The 14,316-nt window shown below is 41.6% G+C and overlaps 1 protein-coding gene across 5 annotated transcripts; it reads left to right on the top strand.

Moving 5' to 3' along the window:
* The first annotated feature begins 8,669 nt into the window (after positions 1 to 8,669).
* Positions 8,670 to 13,621, top strand: LOC4330614 (potassium transporter 25-like). Of its 5 annotated transcripts, none has more exons than XM_015769969.3 (10): positions 8,670 to 9,109; positions 9,175 to 9,301; positions 9,418 to 9,901; positions 10,025 to 10,078; positions 10,253 to 10,513; positions 10,615 to 10,667; positions 11,315 to 11,438; positions 11,547 to 11,801; positions 11,895 to 12,301; positions 12,385 to 13,330. In XM_015769969.3, the coding sequence occupies exons 2-10, from the start codon at positions 9,257 to 9,259 to the stop codon at positions 13,012 to 13,014; spliced, it is 2,313 nt and encodes a 770-aa protein (XP_015625455.1). In that variant the 5' UTR covers positions 8,670 to 9,109; positions 9,175 to 9,256; the 3' UTR covers positions 13,015 to 13,330. The 5 variants fall into 5 exon arrangements, with proteins under 5 accessions (XP_015625455.1, XP_015625452.1, NP_001388894.1 ...); XM_015769966.3 differs by having other exon boundaries at positions 8,670 to 8,868; positions 9,415 to 9,901; NM_001401965.1 differs by having other exon boundaries at positions 8,699 to 9,109; positions 9,415 to 9,901; positions 12,385 to 13,621.
* The last annotated feature ends 695 nt before the right edge of the window (positions 13,622 to 14,316 follow it).

The following is a 14,316-nucleotide window of genomic DNA, read 5'->3' on the forward strand; positions in this document are numbered from 1 at the left end:
ATTGAGTTGTCCCCTCGGCCACCTGTGCGGCACAGCACAAGCGCGGCCCCGTCATACACAGTAGGCCGCCCGCCAGCGTGCCGGTGCGCCGCCACGCCAGCTGCCGCGCACGCGGGCTCACCACGTCTCCCGTCTTCCCGGTTCCGGGCCGTCCCCGTTGCCACGCATGGCAACGGACCCCGCGCGTACGTGCGTGAGACGCCGAAATACCGTCACGCGCGCGGGCGGGCGGGTCGGTGGAGCCGCGTCCCGCGTGGTGCCGGCGCGAGGCTGATCCGATGGGGAGCGGGAGCTTTGTTCCGCGTCGACGTCGTCGGTGAACGCGCGCGCGCGCGCGAGGCGGGCGAGAGGGAAGCATGGCTGGCCACGTCCCAACCACGGGAGACGGCGACGCTCGACCAGTCAACCGTCGACGCGCGCGTCAATGCCCCCCCGCCGCCGCGGCTGCTTTGCGAACCAGCTAGCTCGATCCCCCCCCCCCCCCCCCCCCGACTTCCAAACCACCAAAATTTTAAAAACATGGAATCGGATCAATCGATCGACGACGACACGTTTCTCCTCCCTTAGCTAGAAGCTCCTCATGTCTCACACGACCACTCACTTTCTCAAGAGTTGGACGTTACCGGCCAGAGGTCCATAGCCTAGCAACTAGGATCACACTGTAGTACACTTCTACGACCAACTAAACATGGCTATGTTCGCTTGAGCTGGATGAAAATTTATTCTCTCCGTACGGAAAATAGAACGGTCCATTAGCATATGATTAATTAAATATTAGCTATTTTTTTTTAAAAAATATAGATTAATTTAATTTTTTAAGCAACTTTCGTGTAGAAACTTTTTGCAAAAAAACACACCGTTTAGCAGTTTGAAAAACGTACGCGTGGAAAACGAGAGAGGTGGTTGGGAACAAGGGGTTGCAAACACAGTAGGCACACGACTGACTGGTCGATCGGTCCATCGAATTGATGCTCTTTTCGATTCCACTATCCAAAAATGTGCATGCCAAGTCGTCGTACGTTCAACCCATCGCTACTCGATTCGCTACCAAGCAAGCTACAAATGGGCAACCTGCAACTAGTGATCACTTATTATCCTAACACCATCAGGCTACAAACATGGACACAATCAGCATCAGAGTACTAGATCAAACCATAGGCTGGTCTTAACTAGTCATCACAGGCACATGCACACCAAGCAGCGAAAGGCATTTGGACCCAGCAAAGCCAATCCATGCATTGATTCAGTCGCAGAGATAAGATAGGAGGAGCCCAAAAGGTTAGCGAGGGCACAATGATTCGGTTGCCCTTCAGGGCAGGCGCCACATCCGTCCCCAATGATTATTGACGAGTTAGTTCGCTGTTTTGTCAGCCAAAATAATGGCGACGCTACTCCTTACTTTGTCCCTCTATGATTGAGATCGATCGTACATTCTACACTGCACCCTGTCATGCATGGCGATCTGATTGAATACATAGAAGCGATCCCGTGACAGAGTTTCATACTACTACTGTTTATAATGGATTTCCCTGACATTGATTGATCAAAAGTATAAAACGAAACTGAACGAGTATGACACGATGACATGACCATGGATCCATGTTGATGAGTGCGGTAGCACTGTCAACTTACTTGAGTAATGATCATTAGTCCATTTCGGGCCAGCTCTTCCTGTTCCAGTACTCAAGTAGTGCAATTTATAGCGGCATCTTCGATGCTCTCTCATGTCCGGTTTCTTAGAGCAAGTCTAATATTATAGTCCACAACTAGCTCCAAAAATTATTTATAACCAATGTAACAACCAATTCATACAATAGTTGCTTACTATACTATTAATATCTGGTCCCACATGTTATACACATATTACGTCTTGTAGTCCGTGCTACAGCTGGCTACAGATCTATAGCCCGCTACTCTTCTCTCTCTTCCTTTATCTTTTTAAAATATGTTTATAGCTGGCTTATAGCCTGCTATTGTACCTGCTCTTAGAGTGAGTACAACAGCAGCAGGCTACAAGTCCTGTAAGCACACATGGAGGAGAGAAGAGAAGAAAGCGAAGAAAAGCGGGCTACATATTTGTAACCAGCTGCAACACGGATTACAATACGTTGTGCGTATATGAGAGGTGAGACCATTAATATATTAATGGTGTAGTATATACTCATAGGTAACTATTTGTATGAATAAATTATTAGATTGGCTATAGATGAATTAGAGTCAGTAGCTGACTATACTGTTAAACTTGCTTTACAGGCGCTGGATATTAGAGAATTCGCCTGATTACTCAAAGGAACCTAAATTAGATGATCCTGTAATAAGAGCGAAATTAGCTGAGCATTGTAATCTCATTAGCAAAAAACTTATTGTCAGGTGTCTGCAAAAGACAAAAGAGATACCATCATTAAGACATTAACACAGTTCTAAAGAAACAGCTCACCTACCATTACCAATCTTGTGATCCTGTATTCAACATTTACCTTCCCATCCACCAATCCACGCGGATCACACGTGTGTATACCACAAATAAATGCCAAATATTTCGGGAGGCAGGACAAGAGTGCTTCACCAAGATCAGAACAACAATTGAGCACCCGGCTACGTAACATGCATCCATAATTGATGATTTTCCACATCATGACAAAAGAAAACTTGATAATTCACACGAAGATGTGGCTTGTTACACAGGTCGGGCACGCAAAAAGTCACACCGCCCAGAGGCGAAGTAGACTAGTGGCCAGGCTATGTTGATCAATGGATGCAATTGAATTTCCTTCTGTTGATTTGCCATTTCCCCCTCTGCAATTTCTTCTTCTGTTATCTGTTTCGTGGACTAACGAAAACTTCTGCCAAGACGGCAAGAACCGTGTGACTTTCAATGCCACCATATTGACATACTACTACATGAACTCTGTTGGTGCTGGCAGCTATTACTTAGCCCCTGTTTAGATCCACTTCAAAATTTTTCACTATGTCACATCGAATGTTTGAATACATGTATGAAGTATTAAATATAGGCTAAAAAAACTAATTACACGAATTGCGACTAATTTGCGAGATGAATCTTTTAAGCCTAATTACTCTATGATTTAACAATACGGTGCTACCGTAAACATTTGCTAATGACATATTAATTAGGTTTAATAAATTCGTCTCACGGTTTACTGACGGATTATATACCGAACACCCTATATAATACTTGACGTGATACGCTAAAACTTTAGAATGTAAACACCCCCTTACTACTAAGCCGAAATTCTGGGAGATCTGATTAGTCAAGGAAGAAACCTCGCGTGTCGCGTGTCGCGTGTCGCGTGCGCGCGCGTGCGGCCCAACAGCACGGGAACCGGACGGAGAGGAGGAGGAGGCGAGGAGATCTGGAGATATTCTCGTCGCGGATCGGGGACTCTCCTCGCGCGTAAAATAATAACAAGAGGAGGCTTGGGTCGCTAGCTTGCTTGGCCCTCGGCACGCACGTCGATCGCCGGGTCCAGGCCGGCGACAGCGACGGCGCGGACGCGCCAGCCAGGCGGCGATGTGACCGGAGCCAGACTTTTCGCCACGTCAGAGCTCCGCCGCGACCGTTCTCGATGGCACCGATGGATGCAAGTATGCAACCGCATCGCTGGGTGATGCATATGTTTTCGCTGGTGATGCATGCATGTTTGACTCCCTAGTAAACCCATTTAACCAACCATCTTACTTACCCGCGAGGCTGAAGTGCTTGTGTCATTGTGGTCGTACGGCTTCATGTACGCATGCTTCACAGTTGATCTGGTCCATTGTAAACTTTTCGCCTTGACCATGAGGAAAGTTACGGCTTTCGGTGCCGTTATTTTGTTTCTGAGCGACTGTTCGGTGCTATCTATTAGTATAACTAGACTCCCCACGCTTTGTTGTGGAAATTACTAAACAATTTTAAATATATATTTTTAACAATTAAGTTAGGAGTAAAAAATTAATAGTAATGAAACATGACTGTTTTTGTTATCCCTTGGGCTGATTTTACAATGTATATCAGTACTTATAGTTAAACAGACAAAATGATACACATGCTTTAATGTGAAATATATTGATAAGTATATATTAAATAATATAAAAATCATAGATAGATTTGTTAAAATATTGTGCAAATAATATGAGGGGTGATAATTAGATATGCTTGCATAGGGTCCTCCTAATACGCGATCGATCGCCCGTGCCGAGGGTCCGCGATCGGGAAATCCCACATGGGTCGCTCTAGGTTTCCTGTTTTCGCGTTCAGAAAACAAGAAAGTACGTGTGTAAACGGGAAACAACGATGTGTAAACGGGGATCCATAAATTTGAAAAAATAAAAAACAACAAGTTAGAAAAAAATTAAAAGAATATATCAAAAAATCTAATACTCTTATTTATTTATGTGCATAGACTATACTTATGTATATAGACTTTATACCGTAAACTTCGCACGTATAAACTTTATGTATAGAAATACTATATATAAAAATATTTGAATTTAAATTCAAATTTGAATCGGGTATATAAACTTTGACTTATAAACTTTGGGTCTTTAAACTTTAGGTGTATAAACTTTAGATGTGTAAACTTTAGGTGTGTAAACTTGAGGTGTACTATATATAAAAAATATTTGAATTCAAATTCAAATTCAAATTTGAATCCGGTATATAAACTTTTAACTTATAAACTTTGGGTCTATAAATTTTAGGTGTATAAACTTTAGATGTGTAAACTTTAGATGTGTAAACTTGAGGTGTACAAACTTTAGGTGTATAAATTTACTAAAATAGAAAAATAATGCGATGCCAAAAACGAAACCACTTGAGAAGGGGGCTGATCACGCGGGATTATGGGAAACGGAAATCGGATGCGGTTGCCAAAAACAAAAACTTCTATCTGATCGCGGTCCGATCCCGCACGCGATCGATCGCTAAATATCCTTTTCGGCTTGCATGTTGATTTGTATAATTAAGGGCCTGTTCACTTTGATTCCATTTTCAACCTTACCAAATTTTGGTAAGTTGCCAAAAAAGTGGCTACATTTAGTTTACTGCCAAATTTTGGTAACTATATAAAAAATCATACTAAAATTTAGGCAAGTTACCAAAATTTTTACAACTATGCCAAAATTTTGGCAATGCCAAAAATTGGTAAGGTTTTTTTAGGCATCAAAGTGAACAGGCCCTAAATAAATTATAGATGATGTTGTATGTTTGCATGAGATTAAATATGTAATTATTGCTAGTGATGATGTGGCATGGTTGCATGTTAAAGATTTAAATTTATTGGGCTATAACTTTATAGAAAGTATAGATCCTATATTAACACTATAAATGATTTTAACCTTTTGTTATTGAGAGTAAATTAATAATTACGAATATAGTGATTATTAGGGTTAAGTTTGTTATTTATGTTTCTTTTTTCTGGCTAGATCGATATGTGATCATCCATTACGCTGCCTTCGCTCATATTTCATCGAAAAAACAAAAAGGAGAACAAAGATTTAGTCACTGCTAAATACACCTAATTTTTAACAATAATATCCCTCCATGTTTCTACTACCCCTACCTGAGGTGGCAATATAATAGATATGAACCCTTCGAACAAATGAGACCAACGATTTAGATTACTTTCTACTACCAGTAGAGAGCACCATAATGTTATTACAAATTACAAATTATTATGGCTTACTAACTTTTATATGGTACATTTTTATACAATTTACTATATATAAGTTTTCCAATACTAGTTTCTTTTCTTTAAGAAACACATTACAAATGCATGGGCTCATAATGCACGCATGCTCACCCTACTCTTATGGAATAACTCTGGAAAATTGTGCCGGTATATCTTGAAATTGATGATATTATCACCATGGACGACTGGCTATCAAATGGATATGTCGCCTGCCACTGAAAAAAATAGCGTAAATGTGAGCACCACTATCAAGTTCCCTCCGTACCACAAAATATAGCAAGTGGATTTGACATAACCTATTACTACAAATTTAAAAATATTTTCAGATTTATAGTGCTGGATTGCTATATTTTGAAGAAAAATATGTTCAGTGTACCATCGAATATTATCACATAATCTGCCATCTTCACGCATCAGTTTTGTTGCGTGTGAAATTGTTTGCATGTACTACTACAGTGTGTAGTAAGCAAGAAGCACTATATATATATATATATATATATATATATATATATATATATATATATATATATATATATATATATATATATATATATATATATATATATATATTGAAAAATACACGCAGGTGACCTGTCAGATAAAACATCCTCTAGCAGAAAACAACGTCTCTCCTTCCATCTTTAATTTTCACTTTCCAGTCAAATAATGTGATCGGAGACGAAAGGCATAAGCATCGCATAATCTGACATTTGGAAAAGTCGAGTAGTCATATTGTTGCTGAGAGGAGGGGTTGGAATATGCCGCTGTCGAGGTAGAACTTCAGATGCAAGCTTGTGGTTTCTGAAGAATCCTGTAAAATCAGGCGATGCAAGATTCCTGACGAGCGACCTAGCTGTAAACAGTCAGTCTTTTTTCTCTGAAAGTTCATTATATTCCTATGCATCCTTCTTGGAAGCAAAATTGAGAATTTTTAGTACTTATCTTCTCTTTTCCCGTAGTGTTTTCTTTTCTCACCAACCCTCATGACTTTTCGATCGAAGTAAAATTCGTCGGGCGACTTTAGATTCTCTCCCGGTAATGTTTGATGTTTCCATCACGTGTAAACCTGACACTGATATATCTACAAAATCTTGAATTCAGTTCCTCAAATCCAATATTCTTTGCATCTTAGAATTTTTATTGCTCCCCCATGTGTCATCACATCGAGATTCTAGGGCATACATCTCACCTGGAAATGTCCCATTTTGATTTCTCAGTTTTGTTGGATTCCAATGATTAAAATATCCTGCTCTGTCAGGTTTAGGTGGCACCTATCGAGTTCTTTAAAATAAAAAAAATCGTGTTTTTTCCTGGAATTATTAATTTGTCTATTAGTAAACGAGAAGAAGAAAAAATATATATATGTACCTACTAATTGAAACAGTTTAATGAAGCGGTGGCCTCACCAAAGATGCAAGTGAGACATTAAGAAATTTATTAGGCATGAGGTGCAATTCCCTTCCACAAGTTCAGCAAGTCTGTCAACTATATACAAACTGGAGTTCATTACACAAGTTGTGCAAAAATACGGACTTCCATTTACCAAATTATGCACTTCATATGTAACAGAAAGAATTAATGGTCCAACATTTAACATTGCTGCTAAAATCTGCTAATAAGAATCAGAGAAGTACACTAGAAGGTTGTCAACATCTGAAAACAACAATTTGAAGGGAAAAGACACTGGTAAAATGCCAACCATCCTTGCTGACTAGTAGCTAGCTCCATGACTGAGATTTGCATAGAAGAATTAAGGGACCCCAAGAATTAAAGAGGTACACTAGAAGATTGTCAACATCTGATAACAGCAACTTGAAGGTTAAAGAGAGTGGTAAAATTAATGCCAAACCATCCATTGCTGACTGGTAGCTCCATGACTCTGAACTTATCTTATGAAAAGCGCCGCATGCAATCAGGAATTAAATAAATCACTGCTAATAGCAACATACTTTTCAGGGTTCATATAGTATATGGACGCCTCTTTGGGGAGATGGATTATTTTTTTGCATATGGTTCGCACATCATTCTCCTGTAGCTTTCTACCATTTGTTTTTCCCCGGCATGTAGCTTTCCATCATGAAGTACACATCCGTGCTTATCCCTTTCTATTATTTTTTACATCCTGTCACACAAATCAGCAGCCAGACAAGTTATCGGAAGAAAGAAATGCTAATAACTACGTGGACACATTTACTGTATTTTAAAGTATAGAAAAGAAAAAGGAAATTAAAGCTCCCATCAGAAAGATCTCAAGACCCATTTGGGAAAATGTACAAAATACTTCGATATCTTTTAGCAGAAAAAGCATAATTAAGTTTTTGCATTTCAAATGAGGCCTTGGTAAAAGAACGGAGAAACACTCGAGAGTCTATTTGATATTAGATTCTTTCCTTATATTCGTGTTTTTTTATTTGACGAAAAATATCCTGACCATATTTCCAGAGGGCTTAAAGAGTTAGCAATGAGGAGTAATGTTCGAAAAAGAAGATTAACTAAACTATATGAAAATTTACTATATCTTTAGATCTCAATGTGAAATTACGATTTTATGAACACATATTCGGGAAAGAGAAAATACCAAGAAATAAAAATCTGCCAAGAAAAAAGGGTCACTTGGATTGGATCTCTCCTTCTATATATACTACCTTTGTTTTGTAGTCTTTAACTTTTACATGTGCTAATTTTCAACTTGACAGTTGATGATGGATACATCCTTGTACGTTTATCTCAACAAGGCAGCGTATTTCTGGGTGACTTTTTGACTACACATGATACAACATCGGCTTCAAACCTAAACCTGTACACGTAATCCCCTGTCCAGTGCTAAATAAGTCCAACAAAAAAGTTAAGCAGAAAAGCAGCTGGTTTGGGGTCTGAAAGGCACAATATCACACTGATTAAAAGGCACAACCACGTATCAACCAAACCAAAACCCGCTCCGGTATACCACCCCCCACGCGTCCAACACCCCCTCTCGTCCGCACGCAATTTCTAGCCACGGCCGCGTCGGCTACTCCGCTCGTCTCGTCTCGTCTCTCTGCTCTGCTCGTCGACTGCCACCACCAGTCCACCACCACCTTCGGCTGATACAAGAAGCGAGGGGGAGGTAGGAGAGAAGCCCACCACAGGGTGACCCCATCGGCCATCGCGACATCTTCTTCTTCTTGCTCGCTTGGTTGGTTGCTAACTTGCTCGCTCTCTCCGCCCAAAAAAAAAAAGTTTCTCTCCTTTGCTTGTCGTGGCGTTCTTGGATACAGACAGCGAGGAAAGTCGCCCATTTTCGTACTAGGAGTAATACAGGTTAAGAGGAGGCAAAGCGGAGGAGGAAGCTACTGGAAGTGTAGTAGAAGAGGAGAGGGAGGGAGAGGAGTGTGTAGTGTGCCTGCCTCTCGCAAGCGGCCAAGCGCGATAGATTGGTATAGACAGATAAATCCTGCAACTGCGATACGATTCCGTCACCGAATCCCTTGTTTCCTTGCAGCAATTTGACGCCGCGAGGGCGGGTGGTTTCGTGGCCATGGCGGTCTCCGGTGCGGCGCATTGAGCCCAGCGTGCGAGGGGGCATGGATCTGGAGGCCGCGCATGGCGCGGCTGCGGCGCCAGGGAAGGTGAGCTCCTCGCTGGGGTTGTTCGACGCCGTCGCGCGGAAGATTTGAGCCTCTTCTCCTCGGGTTTCATGGTTTTTTCCTGACTGGTTGTTGCTTGAGTTGTTGGGCGGCAGCAGAGGAGGAGGAGGGCGAGGGAGTCATGGGGAGCGTCGCTGCTGCTCGCGTACCAGAGCCTCGGGGTGGTGTACGGCGACGTGGCCACGTCGCCGCTGTACGTGTACAAGAGCGCCTTCGCCGGCGACGACATCCAGCACTCGGCGGGGAACGAGGAGATCTACGGCGTGCTGTCCTTCGTGTTCTGGACGCTGACCCTCATCTCGCTCGTCAAGTACGTGCTCATCGTGCTCCGCGCCGACGACGGCGGCGAGGGCGGCACGTTCGCGCTCTACTCCCTCATCTGCCGCCACGTCCGCGCGGGCCTGCTTCCCGGCGGCGCCGGCGACGAGCTCGCCGTGGGAGGGCGTCGTGACGCCCGGGCCATGTCGAGGCTGAGGGCGATGCTGGAGAGGTACAGGGTGCTGCAGAGGCTGCTGCTCCTGTTCGCGCTGCTCGGGACGTGTATGGTCATCGGGGACGGCGTGCTCACCCCTGCGGTCTCTGGTTTGACCTCTCCCATCTTGGTTTTGGGATGCTTGGTTGCTTTGGCATTCTACTATTGATGCTGTGAAAAAATTGTGATGATGCTAAATTGCTAATTATTGTGCTTTGATGCTGCCTTTTCAGTGTACTCTGCGGTCTCTGGGCTTGAGTTGTCAATGGAGCATGAGCATCACAAATGTAGGTTAATTGTTTCTTTTAATTTGATATCTATTGATCACTGGGAGTAGAAATTGCTGATTCTGGTCAATTTAGGAGTTGACGACTATTTGGTATATATGGCTGGTATTTGTTATGTTTTGTTCACATCCATACATACGAGATGCTTACTGTTCCAATGATGTAAATGTGCAGACGTACAACTTCCTGTGACGTGTGCCATACTTATAGGCTTGTTTGCGCTGCAACACTATGGTACACACAGAGTTGGATTTATCTTTGCCCCAATTGTCTGCGTCTGGCTTCTCTGCATAAGTGCTATAGGGGTTTACAACATTGTTCACTGGAACCACCATGTGTACCGAGCCCTCTCACCATACTACATGTATCAGTTTCTCAAGAAGACCCAAACAGGTGGTTGGATGTCACTGGGTGGAATTCTTCTATGTGTAACAGGTATGCATAAGCTAGACTGTTGCCTACTCTTTGACTTTTTGACTTTGGTTGAATGATGATGGCAGAGAACTTAATTTCTTTTTCATTGTTATAACTTCTAGGTTCGGAAGCTATGTATGCAGATCTTGGACATTTCTCACAATCGTCAATTAAGGTATTAGATTTGAGATGAACATGTTACGATATACTCCCTCCATCCCACAAAAAAACCAACCATCCCCTCCTAGTGCAACGAATCTGGACAAAAGGGGTTACATTCCCTTCTAGGTTGGTTTTTTATGAGACAGAGGGAGTATAATACAGTGACTAAAATAGTAGACTACATGGTTTACTGTGATTTCCCTGCTGTCTAATCTTTCATTTCTTGCCATTTTATTTAGGAGTAGTAATCATTATAAAACTATATTGACCTCTTGAATAAAATAATCTCTATAGAAAAGTTAAATATTAAATGCGAATGACACCACTGATTATCTTCGTTCAAAAGCTCAACTGATTAACCTGATTAAAGGCATATCTAAGTCATTTTTTTTATGTATTTTTCTTCTGTTGCAAGGTACTCAATGTGTACTTTTCCTAGATTTAGGAGACAAGAAAAATAAACCAAGTCACTTTATCATTGTTTTGTTTCTTCCAATTGATTACTAACTATAGTCTGTGAGTCGGTGAACTCCTCATTCCTATATTTCACAATGTTCCTTCCTTTAACTCCATGGTCTTTATATCTTGACATGTGCTTGTCATTCTTGAACTAAATCATTGATTATCTTCAGTTTCTTATGTTATCTCTGCTTCCAACAGATTGCGTTCATGTCTGTGGTTTATCCAGCTCTAGTTCTTGCTTACATGGGGCAGGCTGCTTATATCTCACAACACCACAGCTTTGAGAATGCTTATCATATTGGATTCTATGTGTCAGTACCAGGTACTCTCTTGGATTAGGCTTTTGTTGTTTGTAACATTCACAATAAAGTAATTGACAAGCATAGCAACTGCATATTCTGAGCATTGATTCATGCAACTTTGTCTTCAGAAAAACTTAGATGGCCTGTTCTGGTGATTGCTATACTAGCAGCTGTGGTTGGGAGCCAAGCAGTCATTACTGGCACCTTTTCAATTATCAAGCAGTGCTCTTCATTAAGTTGCTTCCCTGGCGTGAAAATTGTGCACACATCATCTACAGTACACGGTCAGATATACATACCTGAAATCAATTGGATCCTGATGATACTCTGCCTGGCTGTTACTCTTGGCTTCAGAAACACGAAACATTTGGCAAATGCACAAGGTAAGACAAGCTATACATATAGCTATTTCTAACGCGCATTGAGAAGCATCTAGTGCTTGTTCTCACTGTTTGTCCTGAACTTTCTTGATACAGGTCTGGCAGTTATAACTGTTATGCTTGTTACCACTTGTTTAATGTCACTGGTCATTGTGCTTTGCTGGAACAAAAGTATCTTCCTTGCGCTCGGTTTCCTGATTTTCTTTGGCACAATCGAAGTACTCTACTTCTCAGCTTCCCTTGTCAAGTTTCATGAAGGCGCATGGGTCCCAATTACCCTCTCCTTTATATTTATGATAGTCATGTGCGTGTGGCATTATGGCACTATAAAGAAGTATGAGTTCGATTTCCAAAACAAGGTTTCAGTAAACTGGCTCTTGAACCTTGGTCCTTCATTGGGGATTGTCCGTGTTCGAGGCATTGGACTGATACATACAGAACTGGTATCTGGAATTCCAGCCATCTTCTCCCACTTCGTCACTAATCTGCCTGCATTTCACCAGGTTGATCATCATAAATTCATAACTTTTCTTTTCACTCGACTATTTAACTTCTAGGGTCCTTACAAAATTGAATTTCCCATCAGGTACTGGTTTTTCTGTGTGTTAAATCAGTTCCAGTGCCACATGTTCAACCTGAAGAACGGTTTCTAGTGGGTCGCATTGGTCCAAAAGAGTACAGGCTATACAGGGTCATCGTGAGGTATGGGTACCGTGATGTGCAGAAGGATGACATAGAGTTTGAAAAGGACCTAGTCAGCAGCATTGCAGAGTTCATCCGCAGTGGGGATTCTCACCACAACGGTGTTTTGGAGGACACAGACAAGTCGTGTGAGAAACTGTCTTCCATCAGTAATGGTATTCCATTGTGGATGGAGGATGGAGAGGTCGATGCTTCAGCATCCCCTCATAAGGAGACAGATACACAGATCATATCACCAAACCGAAAGAAAGCAAGGTTCGTGCTGCCAAAGAATGCCCAGGTGGACAGCGAAGTGCGCCGTGAGCTGCAGGAGCTCATGGATGCAAGGGAGGCTGGAATGTCCTTCATCTTAGGACACTCCTACATGAAGGCGAAGAGCGGGTCTAGTTTCATAAAGCGAATCGTGATAAACTTCTTCTACGAGTTCTTGAGGAGAAACAGCCGCGGACCATCTTATGCTGCTACCATACCTCATGCCTCCACACTGGAGGTGGGAATGGTCTACCAAGTCTGATAGTAGCAGCAGCTGTATAAAGCTAGAGATGAGATCTCCATCTGTACATATCACTTCATGCCGACACCGCTAACCTGAAGGTGGCAGTTGATGTTGGAGCACCTCATGGCCAGCCAGCCAGTTGCAAATCTTGGGAGAGCCAACAGGGAGTGTGCATTTTTGTCTGTAAAGCCTTCTGTTGAGCTGCTCCGTGTTGTTTTTTCCCTTGTGAAGAAACCTTTCGCTGTTGTGGATACCACTGCGAAACTGGGGAAGTGTAAGTCTGTAAGAGTGACCAGCAAATGATAGCATTTTTGTTGCTTTAGCAACTTGGTAACTTGTCTAAAATGGCAGTGCATCGCCAAAGGGAAGCCTTGCGTGTCCTCAGATTTAGCAGTAGCTTCGTTTTTCCTGTGTCTTGGGCCAAGCCCAACAGGGCCGACGGGAAATCGAAATATGCAGTTATAGCCGTCTGTCCTCTTTTGTGAGGATTGCTGGATTACAAACTTGTGCGCATTAGAAAATCCCAACAAAAATGTAAATTACAAGTTAAAGCACACGTTCTCCTCACTGTCAATCCGCCACATGTATATAAATTTTAAAACGGACATGCTATATTTATGGCGACACAAAATTAGCTTATCATGGCGACACAAAATTAGCTTATCAAAGTCGGTTAATCTATCCCTTGGATATCATGTAGATTCGTGTTGCACTATCGATGCTTGATTTAACGAACGTTTGATTTGCTAAGTCTGTAGTTATTCGATCTCTCTGTACTACGAACCTGTTGCTCTTATTATACATTAGTTTCCATTGAATTTGCACTAGCATCTCTTCTATTTATATCTATTTACATATGTAATTTTAGAACTTACATTATAAATACACTAAAATTACATATGTAATTAGAGTCTTAAAATGTAAATGCATACCAACTTTTTTTTTAAAAAATATAGCGTCATAAATATAGCTACTCCCTTTTCGAACAGAATTTTCCAAAATTGAGTAAATATACATACTACCACTGTGTCTCAGAATAATCCGTTTGAGAATAAGTTAATTTACTTCGTTTCAGAATAAATTAATCTAGTATAGGATATAATATATTATATTAATACGAATTTAAACAAATGCAATAAGTTAGTCAGTACGGGACAGTCTCAGTCTAGTTTCGTAGTACTAAATATATCACATCATATACTAGATTAACTTATTTTGGAACGAAGAGATTACTTCACGGTGCATACATTAGGCCTTGTTTAGTTCCAAACTTTTTATTTAAACTTCCAACTTTTCTATCAGATCAAAACTTTCATATTC

The sequence above is a fragment of the Oryza sativa genome, chromosome 2 (genome assembly GCF_034140825.1).
Source record: "Oryza sativa Japonica Group chromosome 2, ASM3414082v1".
Taxonomy (NCBI): Eukaryota; Viridiplantae; Streptophyta; class Magnoliopsida; order Poales; family Poaceae; genus Oryza; species Oryza sativa.

Bases quoted from the DNA above. Each gene is read 5' to 3' on its own strand.
- LOC4330614 (XM_015769966.3), top strand. From the start codon at position 9,257: ATGGATCTGGAGGCCGCGCATGGCGCGGCTGCGGCGCCAGGGAAG. The intron at 9,302-9,414 runs GTGAGCTCCTCG...GTTGGGCGGCAG, and splicing joins CGGCTGCGGCGCCAGGGAAG to CAGAGGAGGAGGAGGGCGAG. The intron at 11,802-11,894 runs GTAAGACAAGCT...TTCTTGATACAG, and splicing joins ACATTTGGCAAATGCACAAG to GTCTGGCAGTTATAACTGTT.